At 40.5% G+C, this 18,515-nt stretch overlaps 1 protein-coding gene across 1 annotated transcript in view; it reads left to right on the forward strand.

The window, feature by feature from the left end:
• LOC127636686 (leucine-rich repeat transmembrane neuronal protein 4) overlaps positions 1–2,144 on the forward strand; it is a 164,161-nt gene extending 162,017 nt beyond the window's left edge. Inside the window, exon 3 of the mRNA XM_052117350.1 lies at positions 1,806–2,144. Within this exon, the coding sequence (XP_051973310.1) occupies positions 1,806–2,144 (339 nt within the window). The remainder of the gene's footprint in view (positions 1–1,805) is intronic.
• Positions 2,145–18,515: the final 16,371 nt, after the last annotated feature.

Consider the following 18,515-nt stretch of genomic DNA (forward strand, 5'->3'; position numbering starts at 1 on the left):
ATCGTCAATGCTGGTGTTTAAACTGGATAGTGGCAGAGCTAGTCTATGACACTGTGCAATCCCTAGTGTGTGACAGCATGAGAACATGAGGCATACAGAAGTGACATTTTTTTTCCTCACAGCATCTCCATCAGTGTGATGGCATGAAAAGGAAAGTCGAATTTGCTTGTGTCACTTATCATGGGAATAGCTGCGGCAGTCTGTGCGGGTGTTCGTGTGTGTGTTTGTGAGTGTGAGTGTGTGTGTGCGTGCATGCATATACACAGAGTGAGTCACCACCAAGCACAGCATACACACTGGGAAGCAAGACAGATGCTGGGTTTGCACTCGGTGTAAAAAGCTATTACCCTTAGCAGCGCGGTGCCTCTTTGAAAATGTGGCGCCACGAGGCAGCTTCTAAATGCAGACAGAGGCAGAGCTTAGAAGAGGAAGAGCGAATGCGGGCTGAGGAGGATGAGGGAACGAGGAATGTTGGAGTGATTAACAGATTCATCAACTTGCTCTATCTGTGTGCATGTTTCAGTAGCTCTGATCGAAACCTTCACTGCAAAAAATAATTTTCTTAATAAGATATTAGTCTTGTCTTAATGCTGCTTTAGAAGTCTTCTTTTAGAAACATCCTAACTGAGACAGAACCTCATAATTTACTGGAATAGAATGCTCTATGTTGGCAGCCACTTTGTGCTCCAGGGAGACACACTTGCAACTCGATTTACAATTAATTTTAATAGAGTTTGACATAAACATGTTGCTCAGCTAATGATGCCATACTCTCATAAGCATAAACATATTACATAGCACACACAAATATAGTGTAAATGTATTCATTTTAAATTAAATTGAACTAGGTTTATATAGTTTTCAGTGTGGAATTAAACACTGATAATCAAAATTTCTCTCTTTTTTTTGCCATATTGAATAGATTATTTTCACAGAGCTTGTTACTATGGGTTTGCCTAAAAGTAAACATGTCATGCTGCCTTATTATGAAATGTGATCACACAAGAAATCAACATGTTTTTTTGAACATTCGGGTAAATCCTGAAATTGAACCCATTCTGCAGAAATTCCGAACACGCACCATCGCCCATCAGATATTTTTACATCACTTCAGATCTGAGAGGATGTGTTGCAAGAGCAACCTAAGAGACATGAGTTCTGGTCATGTCTTTGACCAAGTCATTTGTGTTGACAAACAATGTCATGATTAGCACGATCCATTAGCATGATTAGCAAGTTGCATTTTTGTAAATATTTTACTCCACTGATAGTTAGGTTTATGGTTGGGGTTTGAGTTAGTGGGTAGGGTTAATAAAATATGCATTCTGGTTTAATTTACAAATAAATATACAACTCACTTTTGATGCCACTCTTTGGACATTTCACAATGCAAATGGAGCTCACGCATGCCCATATGTTCAACAACACCTCCTGCTTTGGCCACTGGGGGCAGTGGTTCAAATTGTATTAAGCACAAACTGATTACAGCTGCAGAACTTTTGACTTACTGTCACTGAATTTGCAGTGCAAATAGTCTGTATAATGCAGTTAAAACTAGGTGTACGACAACAAAGGTTTGCTACCTACAGCCATTGCATTGGGAGCATGCCTATGAAGGCTTTAAAAGCTGTTTAGATAGGCAGCTCGCTAGATTTGGTTGATTTTATGACTATTTAATGACTGCTGTTATCAGGTATGGTTTAATTACTTACATGAATGATCTAAAACTTAATTATTTTTCTGTCTTTTCTCTCTTTTACCCCCCATCTCTACTCTGTTCCCTGCTGCTATCCACCAATCTACAGGTCCCTCATCAGATGAGCACTTTGACCTTCTACAGGTACGAGCAGCCCATAGTGGACTACTGCCAGGCGCATCAACCCCTGCGGCTTAACATGAACTACGAGGGTCCCCCGCAAAGCCTGGAGGGCTTGGAGGAGCTTCCCCCATGTGAGAGAAGCACAATCCAGACCGTAGCCCTTCCTGCCGTGCCCAATGTCAACAAGGGCCCCATGGGGCCCTGCTCCCCTCCCAGCCTGAGAGCACCTGTCGAGGGACCCAGCATTCCTTACCCCACAACAGAACGCTCCATTAGCTATCCAACCACAGAACGATCCACCAGTACTCTCACTTTTCGACGCTAATGCCCCCCCTCCCCCTTGAAAAGAAAGGCATGATGGTAAAGGAGGCTGTGCCTGGGTTGTGATACACATTGCACCACCATTTCTGCAGCAGTGCATCTGAAACTGCCCTTACTGCTGTGGCTTTGTCTACGCTAACTGCTTGAAGTGAAAAAAACATTCCCACAAACATAGCTGGAGACTAAAAGGATCTGGCATATGGCACACTTCAAATATGGAGCGAAGTCTATCCTGAAAAATGAGATTCCATTTGTCTTTTTCCATTTCTTTGTTTTGAATCACAGGCCCATACACTCTTTTTGTTTCCCCATCCTGCTAAATGGCAGATTGAAACCCAATGCAACATGCATGAGACATTAAATGTGGCTTTGGTTTCATTCAGTCCTTGCTCTGTACCGACGCTACAGGACGCCTTCTCGGAGGAGTAGATTATGGTGATTCTCCCATGCTGAGTGAAGAATGAAATGGAATGTGCAATAAACAAGGTTTTTTGATGAAGGAGAGAAAGAAGAGAGAGAATGTGAGAGTGAAAAGAAACAAATTAATGTTCACCAGAGCTCAAAGGCCACTCGCTGTTATTTTCATTTAGTTGCCAGGGAGCGTTCATAAATGCTGTCATTATTTGATTAAAAATATAGATCTGTCCAGACATGAGCATGTCCCATGGAAGATCTCTTGACTATAAAAAGTATTCATTAAAATCGAATTGAAGTTTCGTACGGCGAGGTCTTTCAGTGTGCACATGTACCAAAGATCCAGCTTCTTTATATGCACACATTGCTTGTGTTCCTTTTCATAATGTAATCGAACAACTAAATCAATATTTATCCAACTCATACTGGGCCAGTGGTGTTTATGATTGGCAAAATGTTTTCCTGATTTTTCTGCAGAATTCAGTCTGGTTAGTACTGTTAAGATATCAGTTGAGATATGTGAGAAATATGTTGTGTTTGTAGGCTACCCGTTTTACAAGATGGTGTATGTGTGTGTTTCTTTGTGTGTGTAAATCTACAGACTGTAGTAAATTGAAGACAGATGAGTGCCAAGAGGGGAAGGAAATCCCCTCTCTCTGTTTGCATTTTGGAGCCACCATACACTAAGGCTAGAAACATACTCTACACAAATGTGCAGATGCTAATGCTTGGCCTCAAGGGGGTGATAGTTACCTTCAAATGTCTTTGCCATTAAACAGGATGTGTTATTTTTTTATTTGCTAGCTACAAACAGTTGAGGAGTGTTAACTTGCTCAACAAAATTATCTTCAAACTGTTGCCCTGCCGTGAGAGTAGTTGACCTGTCCGCCATAGCGCCACTTGTGGCAAAGCTGAGAATGCAACATAACATTTCGGTAAGCAACGATGTGCTATTGCAAGCTAAGCTAGAAGCACACTTGCAGTAAAATATCTTTCAGGCCAAAAAGCTCATAACATTTCGGAAAGCAACGACGAAAAATTTTGAGCTTGCTTAGCTAGACGCATACTTGCAGTAGAGTATGTTTTGGGCCAAAAAGCACTTCCCAACCCACCTTCAAACAGCTTTCCAATTATTTAAGGAAAACTATCTAACATTACCAAGGCTAGTTCGCCTAATGGGGCCACCTAAGATTGTATGGAAGAGCTGAATAAACTATAAGCATTCGCTAGTTTACTTAAGCTAAGTTCAAATAGATGTGGCCAGTCACCTCAGGTCATTTATTGTTTAGTTTTATGACTCCACAAAGAAGCTATATGAATTAAATTGCAACAATTGGATGAAACAGCAAGAGACTTGGGGCAATTATATAAAAAATTACCAAGGCTGTTGATTTAATGCATTCATTGTCATTTGTCATTAATCATGCCCCCAATAAGTACATACATTTCGGAATAAGGAATGTTCCTACCATTGGAGCAATTCAAACATGATGTACCACTTTGATATTGCAGTGGGGGGCAGTCAGCTCCAGCTGCACTTTTTGTATTGTAGAAATGCTTAACTTGTCTGCTGCCACAATATATGTATATGATATAATGTATTTGATTTATCTGAATTATAATATTTATTATATATTATATTTATAATTATTTTATATATTACATAGTAGTTAAACAAATCATATTTCATAACTACTGCTCCTGATTTCAAAGCCAAGATATAACATTGTATAATAGCCACCAGCGACAATGTTACCATCTGCCACTTATGTACTTTTAAGAAACAACCTAGCTAAGTTTTAATACATTTTGTGGTTGAGAACTTTACTGAGCATGTGCTGAATAAGTGTGACACAAACACTTTAGCTTGTTTGTGATTGAAGAAATTCAGTGTGTTACAATTGCCCCCAGTCTCCCCTACTCTTTCCAAGGCCACTTCAGGTTTAGTTTGAGTTGAGATATTCAGAGCAGATGCTGATCATTGAGCTATTGTACTATTATGTCCTCAAATAGACCACTAGGTGACTCATACTCATATCATTAGACACATTACAGGTCTTTGAGTGGTTTCAGTCCATTTCACTTACTGTAGTTCAGTTATTCGATGGATGCTTTTTGAAAGAACTTCACTCAATAACAAACTCTTTGACATTACAAGCCATTGTCCAGTCTTGTAGAAGTTCAGTTTCTCCATGCCAAGTGGCACAAATTCTGATCACAATATTTTTTCTTTCTTTCTATCTTTCTTTCTTTCATTCTTTTAACCCTGACAAAGGACTTTCGAATAATGTGAGAATATGGAATAATTGCCTGTAAACACAGATTTTTTTCACCCTGTGTGCCTGTGCATATGGGCTTTACACAATGAATGTGGACATGGTACCTCATCAACGGTCAATGGATATCGTTACATTTGTTCAAAGCCTGCAGAACAATGGCTGGTGGTGACATCATCACCTGTCTTCTCAGGAGCCATGTTAACCCTTCTGGGCACACTCAACACTAGGTTGGCATGTTTGGCCTCACTCGGTATGGACTTGGATCTATATAATGTAAAACTCCACCAAGATGTCACTGGAAATGTGGTGGAGCACTTGCAAGGTAAGAAATGGATTTCACACTGTCATGTCAAGAGAAATGACACTGTCAAGATGCTCAAAGACATTTTGAAATGTGTTCTGCCAGTCTCCGGCACCGATTATCTTCATATGTTTATCTTGTAAATAGAGAGTATAAAGAACCATATTGTTTAGCTTCTTTTGACACATGTTTGTGAACAGGAAGACTCAGCTGTTTAAATGCGCACCTGATCAAAGCATACGCTTCTAGAGACCCCTCATTTCGAAGATTGATATTTTTCTTCTGTTCCGTTCAGTTCATCTCATTAGCATAATAGATTTTCATATTCTGTGTATCACTTTACCAACAACATGTGTCGTGTCTGTGGGATGAAAATCGAAAGGTTGATATCAATGCTTTGTCAACCCTTGTGTCGCACTGCAAAGAAATAATTTGTGTTTTTGTTTTGTTTCCATCCTTAAAACAAGATACATTTACATGAGAAGCAAAATTGAAAGATGTCTTGTGTTTCAGATAACATTTGTTGAATTAAAGGGATATTTCTCCCAAACATTTAAATTCTGTGATTATTTACTCTCATGCTGTTCCAAAACGAAAGCCTTTCTTTCACCAAAGGAGATGTTAGCTTCAGTCACCATTCACTTGTATTATATGGAAAAAGGTTGCAATGAAAGTGCGTGATGACTGATGGGGTGGAAAAATAAACCAAATTTTGAAAGTTTTGAATTATGTTTTTTTTTTTTTTTTTAAACAAGACAAAAATGCTGGTTTAAATTTTTGCAGTGCGTACTTTGATTTTGGTCAAAGTAACTGTTGTGATCCACCCAGCCCTCTCTCTTTCTCCGTGGTTTTGTATTTTCAAGAAGCCCAGGCAAATTAAAATAATAGCAACGTGTTCAATGTGAGTGGCTTGTACTTCGCTCCAAGGCTTCATGCATGATGTATCGAGTGTAAGCTTGATGTTGTAAGGTAAATGCTAATAGAGTTACCTGCCTACCACATTTCAATTCTGAATGAGTCGCAAGAACATCATAAAACAGCCCTTACAGCAAGGTATTAGCTCCTTGGCAGTGCTGCAGAAAGACAGAAAATACTTCAGTTCTTGATTTTGAAAAGGCTGTTGTTTAGAAGAAAGCAGGATTATGAAATTATTCTAATTAAAGAATATATATTAATCATATAAGAAAAAAATATGATTATATTAATATCTGATTATATGTATATATTTAAACAGCTTGAACCCAACATAAATGATGACATGTTTTGGGATTCTTTTCTGGGTGAGATTTGTTTAAAATATTTAGCATATAGCATTTATTCAGAAACACAATTTTCCCCCGTTTAAATGCATATGATAGTACCCAATCATGTCAACTGTTTGGATAAGGGGTTGCACAACTACTCAACTAATTGATTAGCCATGCAACTAGTCGACATCATAGATCTCAGTTACATGGTGACAAGGGAAGAAAATGACTCTGTCCACTAAATGCATTTATACTGTATTTGTGTACATATATATATTTGGAAGTATGTGAAAGTGAAAATACTGAAGCGAACCTGGAGCACTTTGCAATCACAAATCGTGTTATGAGCAAACAGTGCCGCCACTAGTATCACTAAATGGAATTGCAAATATAATCGCTGTTTTCAAACAGATTCAAAAATATTTACCCTGTCCTACATTGGTTGTACAAACAGATAGTCTCCCCTCAAACGCACACCATTGGTCAAGGAAATGTTGCTATGTCAGACTGGTCGGGCAGACTGATCACACTGCGAATTCGGCTGCAGGAGGTCGAAAGTTTTACGGTGGAATTCAGTCCCTGCTTACTGAAATTTTAATCACTGCTCCCCCCACTGGACAAAGCTGGAAGTGTTGTTGACCACATGGACACATGTGAGCTCCAGTTTCCAGGAGTGGCGCCAAAAGTGAGGTGTATTTTTAGTAGTAAATGATGTAATACAGTAAACAGGAATGCATATTTTTCTAATTGCACCCCCAACCCTAAACTTGTGTAGTATTCAACCTCCGAATCACACTCTCTTTCAATTATGTGGACGCAGTTACTTAGTGGGATTCACTGTAAAATTTGCTGCAAATTTCCCACTTATTATTTTCACATGCAAATGTGCTTATCCCAGCAGATGTTTGACAGAAGTTTGCAGTTATTCACCGGTATTGGTGAACCTGCAGCAAACGTTTGCCAACAATTGTGAGTTTGCCACAAAGCTCATTTGCATGTTGAAATAATGAGTGTCAAATTTGTGGCACGTTTCCAGCAATTTTGTCATAATTTGTAAGGGCAACTGCTAAAGGGAAAGGTGGTCAAACAAACTGATGCAAAAAAATGTCTGTTAGTAATTCGGCAGATTGGGGTTCATTTTAGGGTACATGAACTTTCAAAAGCGTCAATTCGATTTCCCGTGAGATCATCCTCTCTTTGGAGAAATCAAGCTTCAAATGGCTTACTTTTAGTTGTCTCTGCATATTCAATTGGGATACAAAATCATTTTAACACAAAAAAAAATGACATACATACATACACAGCTTTAAAGTTTTAATTGAAAAAGCCAAAATTCTTGCAAAAAACACCTTTTTACTAATCAAGTCTGACTGAAAGTATTCACAGTTTGACAGCATGAATCTGGCAATGATAATATACAAGCTTTACTTTCTTACACACATCTTCTCAGCTGCATGAACATTCTCTCCACTTACACACTATCCGTTAACAACATTGAACAACAAAGACCACTGATGCTGCACAACAATTAGTAATTCATTTACATAAGGTAAACAATGACAAGCCCACCAGTCGACTAGTAAAAATGAGTAGTTGTGCAAGCCCTGGTTTGTGTGAGTCACCTTGACTAGATCTTCTAAGCTCATAAGACATCATTCAAAGCAATGATTCACATCCTCCACAAAAACGGCTATTAATTGCTCAGTTAAATAATGAAGCCTTATGCAATTGTCTGTTCCCTTAATTCTTAAATATACCTGTAGAATGAGCTTATACTTTTTTCATTTTCTCTCACCATTCTGTTGATACAAAACAAGATCACTAAACAAAGTAACCATAAACCATTCTGAATATGTACTTTAGGATGTAATTTTACTGATGTACTTACAAAACTCTACAGTCTTTCACATTTTGTCATTTCCGTCATGAGCTCTGTGTTTTGGGTACAGATATTTGTTTGTAATGTTTACCAGCAAATACATTATTAGAGTTTTTTTCTGGAAATAAATGTGCAGGTGCTATTAAGCTGCAGAGAACAAACAAGCCAAATGCTTTTTTTTTCCATATTTTGCCATGGTTCACTCCACAGGATGTTCACTAAAAACAGAGGAGGTGGGCATAATTACCTAATATTCAGAGAGCTCATTACTGGCAATGTATTGGTTACTCCATTTCATTCACACAAAAGATAAACTGGGGATTCACTGCACTGAAATAATTGTGGTTATCATTACTTTGGTCATGTTTTCCAGTAAAAAAATATCTAAACATCCTTAAAACAAGATACATTTACTTAGAAAATAAGACTTGTTTTCAGAGAATATATCAATGGTCAATATGGCAGCCATGTTGGACTTAAACTGACACCTATGTGTAGGATGCACTATGTTTTTTTTAGTAATAGGTTTTAGCTTTCTATGTCAATTAAGTCCAAAAGTGAAAGTGTCCAATAAGAGGCTGATTACTGAGTTTCAGTAAGTAGTAGGCTAGTTATGTGATCTAACATGGCAGCCCTCATGAGGGGACCCTTTCCATGTAGAACAGTTTTTATACACCAATCAGTCAAGTCAAGTCATTTTTATTTGTATGGCACTTTTCATACATGGTTTCAAAGCAGCTTTATAGAAAATCATGCATTAAAAACACTTTAATGTAATATCTATAAATTCTTAGAGTGTTCATTGTGTAGTTTGATTAAATATGATTGTAAACTGCAGCCCGGGCCGCTCCCTTCCTGCCGGAACTCCACACTGAGCTTGCAAAGTCGTGGAACGCGCCTTTCTCGGCCAGGATCCGTTCCCACGTCTCCACCCCTCTCGCTTCGGTGGACGGCGCCACCGAGAAGGGCTACTCCTCCATCCCCCCGGTCGAGGATTCGGTAGCAGCACACCTTTGCCCGTGTTTCTTGTTCCCAAGAAAGACGGCGGCCTCAGACCAATATTAGATCTCAGGAGTTTGAACAAGGTGCTTGCAAAAAGACCGTTCAAAATGCTTACAATCAGGAAACTCCTCGCGCATACGCGCCAGGGGGACTGGTTTATCTCTCTCGATCTGAAAGATGCCTACTTTCAGATTCAGATAAATCCCGTCACAGGCCATTCTTGAGATTAGCCGTCGACGGCCAGGTTTATCAATACACCGTCCTTCCGTTCGGCCTGTCTTTAGCACCCGTACTTTCACGAAGTGCATGGATGCGGCGCTCGCACCCCTGCGGAGTCAGGGCTTGCGAATTCTGAACTATTTGGACGACTGGCTGATTATGGCACAGTCACATACGGAGCTTCTGTCTCACAGAACAGTTCTCCTCAGCCATCTGACAGTTTGGGTCTTGCAGTCAATTGGACCAAGAGCTCACTACAGCCCAGTCAGGCAATTTCCTTCCTTGGAATAGAACTAGACTCCGTGGCTATGACGGCTCGCTTATCTACACAGCGACTAGCCGCGTCCTTTCAGATGAACAGCCTCTGAAAAAATTTCAGAGAGTGCTAGGTTACATGGCCTCAGCCGCAGCAGTACTTCAGCTGGGTTTACTGCGCATGCGCCCGCTTCAGCATTGGCTAAACACCCGCGCGTCTCGCCGGGCTTGGGCCACAGGCCACCAGCCAATCAAGGTGACTCAGACCTGTATTTCAGCTCTGCAGCCCTGGACAGTGGCCGAATGGTATCAGCGGGGAGTGACGATGGGAGCTGTATCTCGCCGAAAAGTCATTTCGACAGACGCGTCCAACACGGGTTGGGTACGAGGGCTCTCCGGTTTTTGGCCTATGGTCAGTTCAGGAAAAGCTCCTTCACATAAATTGTCTGGAAATGATAGCGGTCGAGTACGCGCTTGTGCGCTTTCTCCCAGTCATTCAGGGTCACCACGTCCTGGTCCGTTCAGACAACAGATCTGAGGTATCCTACTTAAACCATCAGGGCGGTGTCAGATCCAGGAACCTCTTCCATCTGACGAAATGCATACTGAGTTGGTCCCAGTGCCACCTGCGCTCGCTGAGGGTGGCGCTGCGTGCCAGGCCACCTGAACGGCGGCCCAGACAGACTGTCCAGAGACAATATTCCTCCAGGGGAATGGTCCCTGCACGCTCAAACAGTCCAGAAGTTATGGCGCATATTCGGCAGAGCAGAGATAGACCTCTTTAGCGTCAGAAGAGAACTCTCACTGCCCAATATTTTTCTCAGCGAGGACGCAGCTGGCCCAGGACTGGCCCAACCGCCCGCTTTACGCCTTCCCTCCGTCTCGCTATTGCCACAGGTAATGCAGAGGATCAGGAAGCAGCGCCACTCGGTGCTCCTCATAGCCCAGCGTTGGGAGAATCAGACATGGTTCCCGGAGCTTACGCAGCTGTCACTGACAGCGCCGTGGCCCATCCCAGTGAGAGCAGATCTCCTCTCTCAAGCTCGCGACGCGATCTGGCATCCCCACCCAGAGCTGGGCGCTGCAGCGTGGGTGATCAGCGACTACCCGTCGCTCTGCCAGAAGGGGTAATAAACACCATCATACACGCTAGAGCCCCTTCCACGAGAAGACTCTATGCGTCAAAATGGTCTGTGTTTTCAAAATGGTGCACCGACAGAGACCTGGACCCACGGACATGTGGGGTGTCGTCGCTGCTCGTGTTTTTACAAGAGCTGCTGAATAAGGGCAGATCCCCATCCACGCTCAAAGTGTATGTGGCGGCCGTCGCGGCGTTCGCTGAACCCCTGCACGGCCAGTCACTGGGAAAAAACGAGCTGGTCATCCGCTTCCTCAAGGGAGCTAGAAGGATGAACCCCCGCGCCCCCCATCGGTTCCTATCTGGGATCTTTCTATAGTTCTCGAAACTATGAAAGCTCCTCCTTTCGAACCGCTTCAATCCGTGGATTTGAAATACCTTTCACTCAAAACCGTTTTTCAGACTTCCCTGTCATCAGTCAAATGTGTGGGAGACCTTCACGCGCTGTCTGTCAGCGCTGCGTGTCTTGAGTTTGGACCAAGTGACTCCAAGGTCATTTTAAAGCCTAGACACGGCTATGTTCCCAAGGTGATCGGTACTCCTTTCAGAGCACAGGTCATTTCCCTATCGGCACTGCCAGCATCCGATAGCGAACGCGACGCCAATCTCCTTTGCCCAGTCAGAGCACTGAGATTGTATACTGCGCGCTCCGCCTCTTTCAGACGCTCTGAGCAGCTTTTCGTTTCGTTCGGAGGGTGCACCAAAGGTCTCGCCGCCTCGAAACAGACACTGTCTAGATGGATAGTGGACGCTATTGCTGCAGCATACGCGTCAAAAGACCTGCCATGCCCATTGGGCATTAGGGCTCACTCCACTAGAGGCATGGCCTCATCGTGGGCATGGTCCAGCGGGATTTCCATTCACGACATATGTGTGGCAGCGGGCTGGGCTTCCCCTTCCACCTTTGTCAGATTTTACAATCTGGAAGTGCCCGCCCTGCAGGCAAAACTACTAGCAGTTTAATACGCTACAGCTCCCCTGGTGAGCTGCACTGATGGGACTCATTCCACACAGACCGGCACCGCCGCTCTGTCGTTCCCTTCCCACTATGTGCTTATGTATTACACACACACTGGCCCGCACTCTTGCTGGCCAAATATTATTTCCCCACTCACAAGGGCTCCCCCGGGTCCCCCCACCCCCCAGCTAGCTTACGCAATACGAGAGAACCTCTCGTAAGAGAACGAATCGGTTACCTAACGTAACCTCCGTTCTCTCTAGATGAGGGAACGAGTATTGCGTAGCCGGCCGTGCTTAGCGCCACGGCGACTTTCGCTTCATTCAATGAAAACCAGGGTTCCAGCCTCACGAACTACGCTTATATGCACTCTAGCCACGACCATTTTGGCGGGCTTTGATGCAGTAAGCGCGGACGCTCTCTCATTGGACGCGAGTTCGCCAAGTTCGTCTATAGGCTGCAGCAGTTGCCGCAGTGCAACCAATGAGCTCGCTAGCTAGCCCGCTCAAGGTCTGCAGTTGCTGCACTGCGTTGACAAATGATACAAAATTAAGGATAATTTTTTGGCTTCAATATCTCAGAAAAGATGAATCTTTCCCGTAGCGTAAGCTAGCTTACGCAATACTCGTTCCCTCATCTAGAGAACCGAGGTTACGTTAGGTAACCGATTCGTTATCTGAGTTACCGCAGACCTTGTCAGTTTGAATCATTTTCTGTGGACCTCTCTCATCATCAAGGCATTTTTGTCCATAGAACTGATGCTCACTGGATGTTTTTTGTTTTTGGCACCATTCGGAGAAAATTCTAGAGACTGTTGTGTGTGAAATTCCCTGGAGATCAGCAGTGACATAAATACTCAAACCAGCCCATTTGGCACCAACAATAATGCCACAGTCCAAATCAATGAGATCAAATTTTTCCCCATCTAATGGTTGATGTGAACATTAACTGAAGCTCCTGACACGTATCTTTATCATTTTATGCACTGCACTGCTGCCACATGATTGGCTGATTAGATAATTGCATGGATGATTGTTGGTGCCAGACGGGCTGGTTTAAGTATTTCTGTAACTGCTGATCTCCTGGGATTTTCATGCACAACAGTCTCTAGAATTTACTCAGAATGGTACCACAAACTAAAAACATTTAGTGAGCAGCAGTTCTGTGGACGGAAATGCCTTGATGATGAGAGAGGTCAGACTGGCCAGACTGGGTCGAAAGTCTACAGTAACTCTGAGTTTTCTGCAGTGAGAATAATATCATATCAAAATGCTATTCTGAGATGTGGGTTGATGCTGTTTTGGCAGCACAAGGGAGACCTACACATTATTAGGCAGGTGGTTTTAATGTTGTAGATAATTGGTGTAAGGTTACTGATGAGTGATTTTATACAAAATTACTTTTCGTTTGGAGTAAAATTGATATTATTTTAAATAATTTTTTTATATTTTTAAGACAAAATAATGATAAAGACAATAATTTTTTGCAGTGAAGCACTAATTTAGCTTTTGTGTGAAATAACTGAATATCTGTAGTGTTCAAACATCTACACTACACAGAATGTCCCCCTCCATTTTGTTTGTTTTGGTTTTGTTCTACTTTCCTCTTGTGTTTGAGCTCTAGTGTCTGCTGGGAACACATTTTCCCTCAAGGGCAGGATTTAAAGGAATGGTGAAGAATTTACTCTTCTGTGCTGACTCTCAAATGAGTGTTTAATGCAAATATCCAGAAGGACAGGAAGTGGAAAGAGAGAGCTTGCAGAAAGTTCATTGGCCAGTTTCTCTCTCTCTCTCTCTCTCTCTGCAGCAAAACCATATTTGGGCAAAAGTCTCGTGAAAGGAGCTATATACCACACACAAACACATACATCTGCTCATCTGTGCAGAATTAGAGGAGAAAAAAACAGCTTATCTCAAGGCTTGCACATGGCGGAGAGGTAGTGGTGTTTTCAGTGTGGGAGATGGCCCATGAGGCTAACATCTGCTGCTATTGTGGACATGGCCCTGTCACCAGACTTATTCCCTGTCTACTAAATCTGCCACATTCAACCAGAACTCAGCCCACAAACTCTCTAAACAACAAGTGTCGTGGTTTGGTTGTAGCTGAATGCTGGACAAAATGGCCTGTCAAAAATGTATCCAAAGGCTCTGTTCTTTAAACTTAGGGAGCTGAATTCTAATCATGGTAACCTCATAAGTGACTGATTGGGAACAATCTACATAGACAGAAACTCTACAAACCATTCAAATAACACATCTCATGCAAAATATCCAGGAGACTCAACTGTGTTAGCATGTTGCTAAGCTAACGTGCTAAGCACGATATAGGGCTGTAACTACAGTCACAGAAATATTGGGTAACATTTAAAAATTAAATTCAACTATTTGTATCAAAGCCTTTCGGTATTAATTATAAGTATATTTAAAATCAATATTCCTCTCATTTCATCTATCATTTTGAAATAAATTTTCTAAAAAAACATTTTTTTTTTTTTACTTTGGCCAAAAGTATCTTACTAAGTAATCTACTTATTGGAATGGCAATCATGTCTGGAGAATGCCTGTGATGCCTTGATATGCTGCCTACGTAGGCAGTTCACTGAGTTTTGAAACAGTATTTCCTCTGAAATACTTAAAAAAGGCTTTCATTGCTAATAGAATTGGTTATAAGGCAATATTGTGAGATAAAATTCATACAAACCTGAATGTAATATAATCAAAGAATAGGAAATGAATGACTTTAGACAGAGTAAATGCCATATTTCAGTGGACGCGAACAGTCTGTTCACTGTAGTGCTGGTTCAAGGTCAAATAACATTTTCTGCAGCATTTTGTTCATTGAAAATTTGCATAAAGACATTTTCAACATTGAAAAGGATTGGCATTGAATGTTTGATACCCAGGTTCAAAATAGTATGTCATATCTTTACATCTCATCTCATATAGCCTCGTTTTCATGTGCATTTACAGTAAATATCGCATCTACTCTGAGTGAAGCTTATTGAATTATTCACTCCATATTCATAATGAAATGTAATTATAAGTCTAGCATTCATGAGTGTTATTTGTTGGCAAAAGGTTAAGGTCTGATTAAGGCATAGGCCTAGAGTATGTTGTGGTTGTATTTTGTCCTGACTGTACATGTCACAGTAGCTCCTACGTTTTCAAGCTGTAAACTTTGGTAAAATTACATCTGCTAGCTTGATGTTATTTGCAAACCCATCCAGCATGTTTAAGGTTCTTCAGGATAAAATTCTGAGTCAGTTTTGTTCCATTTGTGAAGAAGAGCTTTTCCCTTTGTAGGAAAGAACCATAATAAGTACTCAGCCAAGACCTCAAACTTCGTCCATTGACGTGAGATACAGATATAGACAAGAGCTATAGAAAGAGGCGTGACATCACTGCGAATTGACGTGGTTATCGATGATCTGTGCCACAATGATTTATGGAGAACTCAAACTAATGATTCAAGCAAATTTTAGCTTTTCTGTTCTAATTCATTTCCCCATGCTCAATCTATTAATGGATTACATAGGGCAAAAACACAATGAAAAGCAATATCGTCTCTCATTTGTATTCTTCCCCTGTGTCCTTACCTTCCATTCCATCCTCTGTAGGCCATTAACTTCCATGAAAATCACGTTTTTCTGGCTTTGCCTGGTCTCAGGCTGTGGGTTATTATTTTTCTGTGGGATGTAAATATGCATTGTTGAAATCCTTCTGTTAGTTTTCTGTTGTTTTCTTTTGTTTTCATCTGTACACAGATTGAAAACAGTTTTGTGAAGACCTGCTCCAAATGCAAAAATGTGGCTCTTCTTTGAGTATATCATTGTCAGAAAACTAAAGTTTTGTAACATTTTTGATGATGAGATCAGAAATAAAGTAATTTAAAGATCTAATGTACTGGACTGTCTACTTGAATTTTTTTGCCTTTAGAATACAGTAGCATCTACAACCCCAATTCCCAAAAAGATGGAACAGTAGAATGCTAATTAAAACAAAAAGGAGTGATTTGTAAATTATATTCACCCTTTGCTACATTGAAAGCACTACAATTAAACATTACATGATGTTTTACCATGTGAATTTCATTGTTTTTGTTTAAAGGACAGTCATTTCAAATCAGCATTTTTCATACTGTCCCAACTTTTTCAGAATTTGGGTCATAACCACCATTCCCTGATGCATTTTTGTTTTTTCTTATTTTAAGCATAAACCTTGAATCCTATTGAAATTGAAGTGTACATAATCCATTTGGACTACATGAATACTTTTTGTTTTAGCCTTACACTTGCAATTAATAAAATAAATTAAGTTGGACCAACCTAAAACATTTATTTAAGTCAAGTATTTTTTTTTAATATTCACAACAAACATATTTTCAAAAGCAGCTTTACAGATAATTATGCTTTAACAGAAAAATAAGCTGTCTGTAACAAGTAAAGGACTGGCAAGGAGGAGGCGTGAACCGGCTGAACAGTAAATGTTAGGTTCAATGTAAAACTCAACTTAAAACAACATGAGACAAACAGACACACAATACAGCCACGTGCGTCTCTCTGTCAAACCGGCATCTCCGGCTGCCCCTTATCTCTCTCTAACCCTAACCCTAACCCTAGAAGCAGTTAATAAAGAGTGCATCCAAATTAGGACAGAACATCATCTTTAACGTTGTTAAATCTGTATACCAACTTTCATTGATTTAAAAGCATGTTCCACCGCCTCTCGTTTTCCCCGTTAAATCCTCGATGCGATCCACTCTGAACAGCTGAAAACCCAGCAGATGTAGCACACTATGGCATCACTCTGTGAAGCACAAGGGAGCAGAGGTTAAAAAGTCCCTGTTTGTATGGGTGAGGAGATGTAGTTCGGAGATTCGCTAGATGAATGCTCGGCAAAGCTGTTCGAAAGCCACGCCGATGGAACTTGACCAGCGCGCCTGCTCGTCTCCCTCGCCTGCGTCTATTGAACAGCAAAGCAGCACCTCTAACTAAAATGTCCAGCAAAGCGTCCGAATATTCAAAAACTGGGAAAAGATTGTCTGGTATATGCTGACGAATGTTCAGCAGTACGTCTCTGGTAAAACTGATTGGAAAAAGATTACTGAACACAGGACAAACAAATAAAAACAACAAAAGAATAGGAGCGCTCCACACCGAGGCGGCCATCCATGGCACCATCATGATGCAATATAATGTAATGAATATAATGCCAATATCATTTATTTATGTTTAGTATATGTCATGATTTAAAATCTGTAAACCAAGTAAGTGTTAGGGGCCAATGTTTAAATAAATAAATTTTGTATGAACTGTAATATTAATAGCTAAAGTGTCTGAATAACTGCGGAAGTGAACACAGATGCTTTTGTTGTTTGGCTGATGAAGGCTTAATTTGGTAATTCATTTATTATCTATGTATTTCATTTTAAGAGTGTAGTCCATCCTTTGATTTGGGTGATGCAGACAGAGTAAAGTGCACTGCAGTTCAAATGTAAACTTGTGGCAGATTCATTTCTGGTGAAGTCCATCTTAAATCCAAGTTTCAGGCAGTGTCCCATGTTAAATACAATTTAAACTAAACATTAGTACATTTAGTTTGACAAACCTAATTAAGTTAACCAATCCAACTAAATTATGTCTGCTGAATGAAACTGACTTTATCTGAATAAAATAAATTAAATTTCTTGTAACAAAAATAATTAAAAAATCCCAGTTTCATTCAATCTTTTTTTTTTTATCAGTGCAAAAGTGATACAGTATCAGAGGTCAGCACACTGTTCTCTCCATCTCTCCTTCATTTCCTTTCCCCTTCAAAGAAGAGAGCTGTTATTCTATATGCCCTCTTCGGCCCCACACTGCAGTGGCACGAGGAGACGGGGACATTTGAAGTCCAGCTTGCGGAGCAACAAAAGTGCACTGGAGAATCTCTTCAGCCGAAAGGTTAGGCACCCCACTGAGGCATTTAAACATGAGCAGGGCCCGAGAGAAGCTTTAAGCTGCTTATACATTAATGCATTTCCTCTTCTTTTTTTTTTTTTTTGTTGCTTGGTAAGCAGGACAGGCACCATAATCATTTCATGTGACACTATGAGACAGCTGACCTGCAGTATGCTACATTGTTGGGGAAGCTTTTAAACTGTAACTTCTTCAACTACAAACTACTCATACTGTACTTCAAAGTGGTTAATCGACAGACCTGCTAATCTTTTACAAATATTTTGCTACACTACAAACCGCCAAAAAGTAGCTGAGTATATTAAAACTAAGTGAGCAAAATCTGTTTAAATAGGGGAGACTGGGGCTATTTGTCACACTTTTTACTCCAGTGAATATTTTTTTCAGGATTTATTTTTGAAAGTCGAGTTCTGCATAGCCACATACCATAGAGTATTGGCTACAAATGTATCACTATACATTAATGTATCCTTTGTTAAGGGTTTATAAAGGGGTTCATTAATTACTAATAACTCCTTAATAAATGCATTATATATCAACGATATGCTGTTATAACAACATGAATATAAGGGGCAAATTTCATAAAATGCTTATAGCCAAATAGTATTTTAACTCACATGTTATAAATGCTTAATAAATATACATATTCATTCTTAATTTTACTACATATAAAAAAACAACATTCACTAATTTATGAAAATATAGATTGGTATAGAGAGCTTAGAAG

Source organism: Xyrauchen texanus, chromosome 44, assembly GCF_025860055.1.
Source record: "Xyrauchen texanus isolate HMW12.3.18 chromosome 44, RBS_HiC_50CHRs, whole genome shotgun sequence".
NCBI classification, from domain to species: domain Eukaryota; kingdom Metazoa; phylum Chordata; class Actinopteri; order Cypriniformes; family Catostomidae; genus Xyrauchen; species Xyrauchen texanus.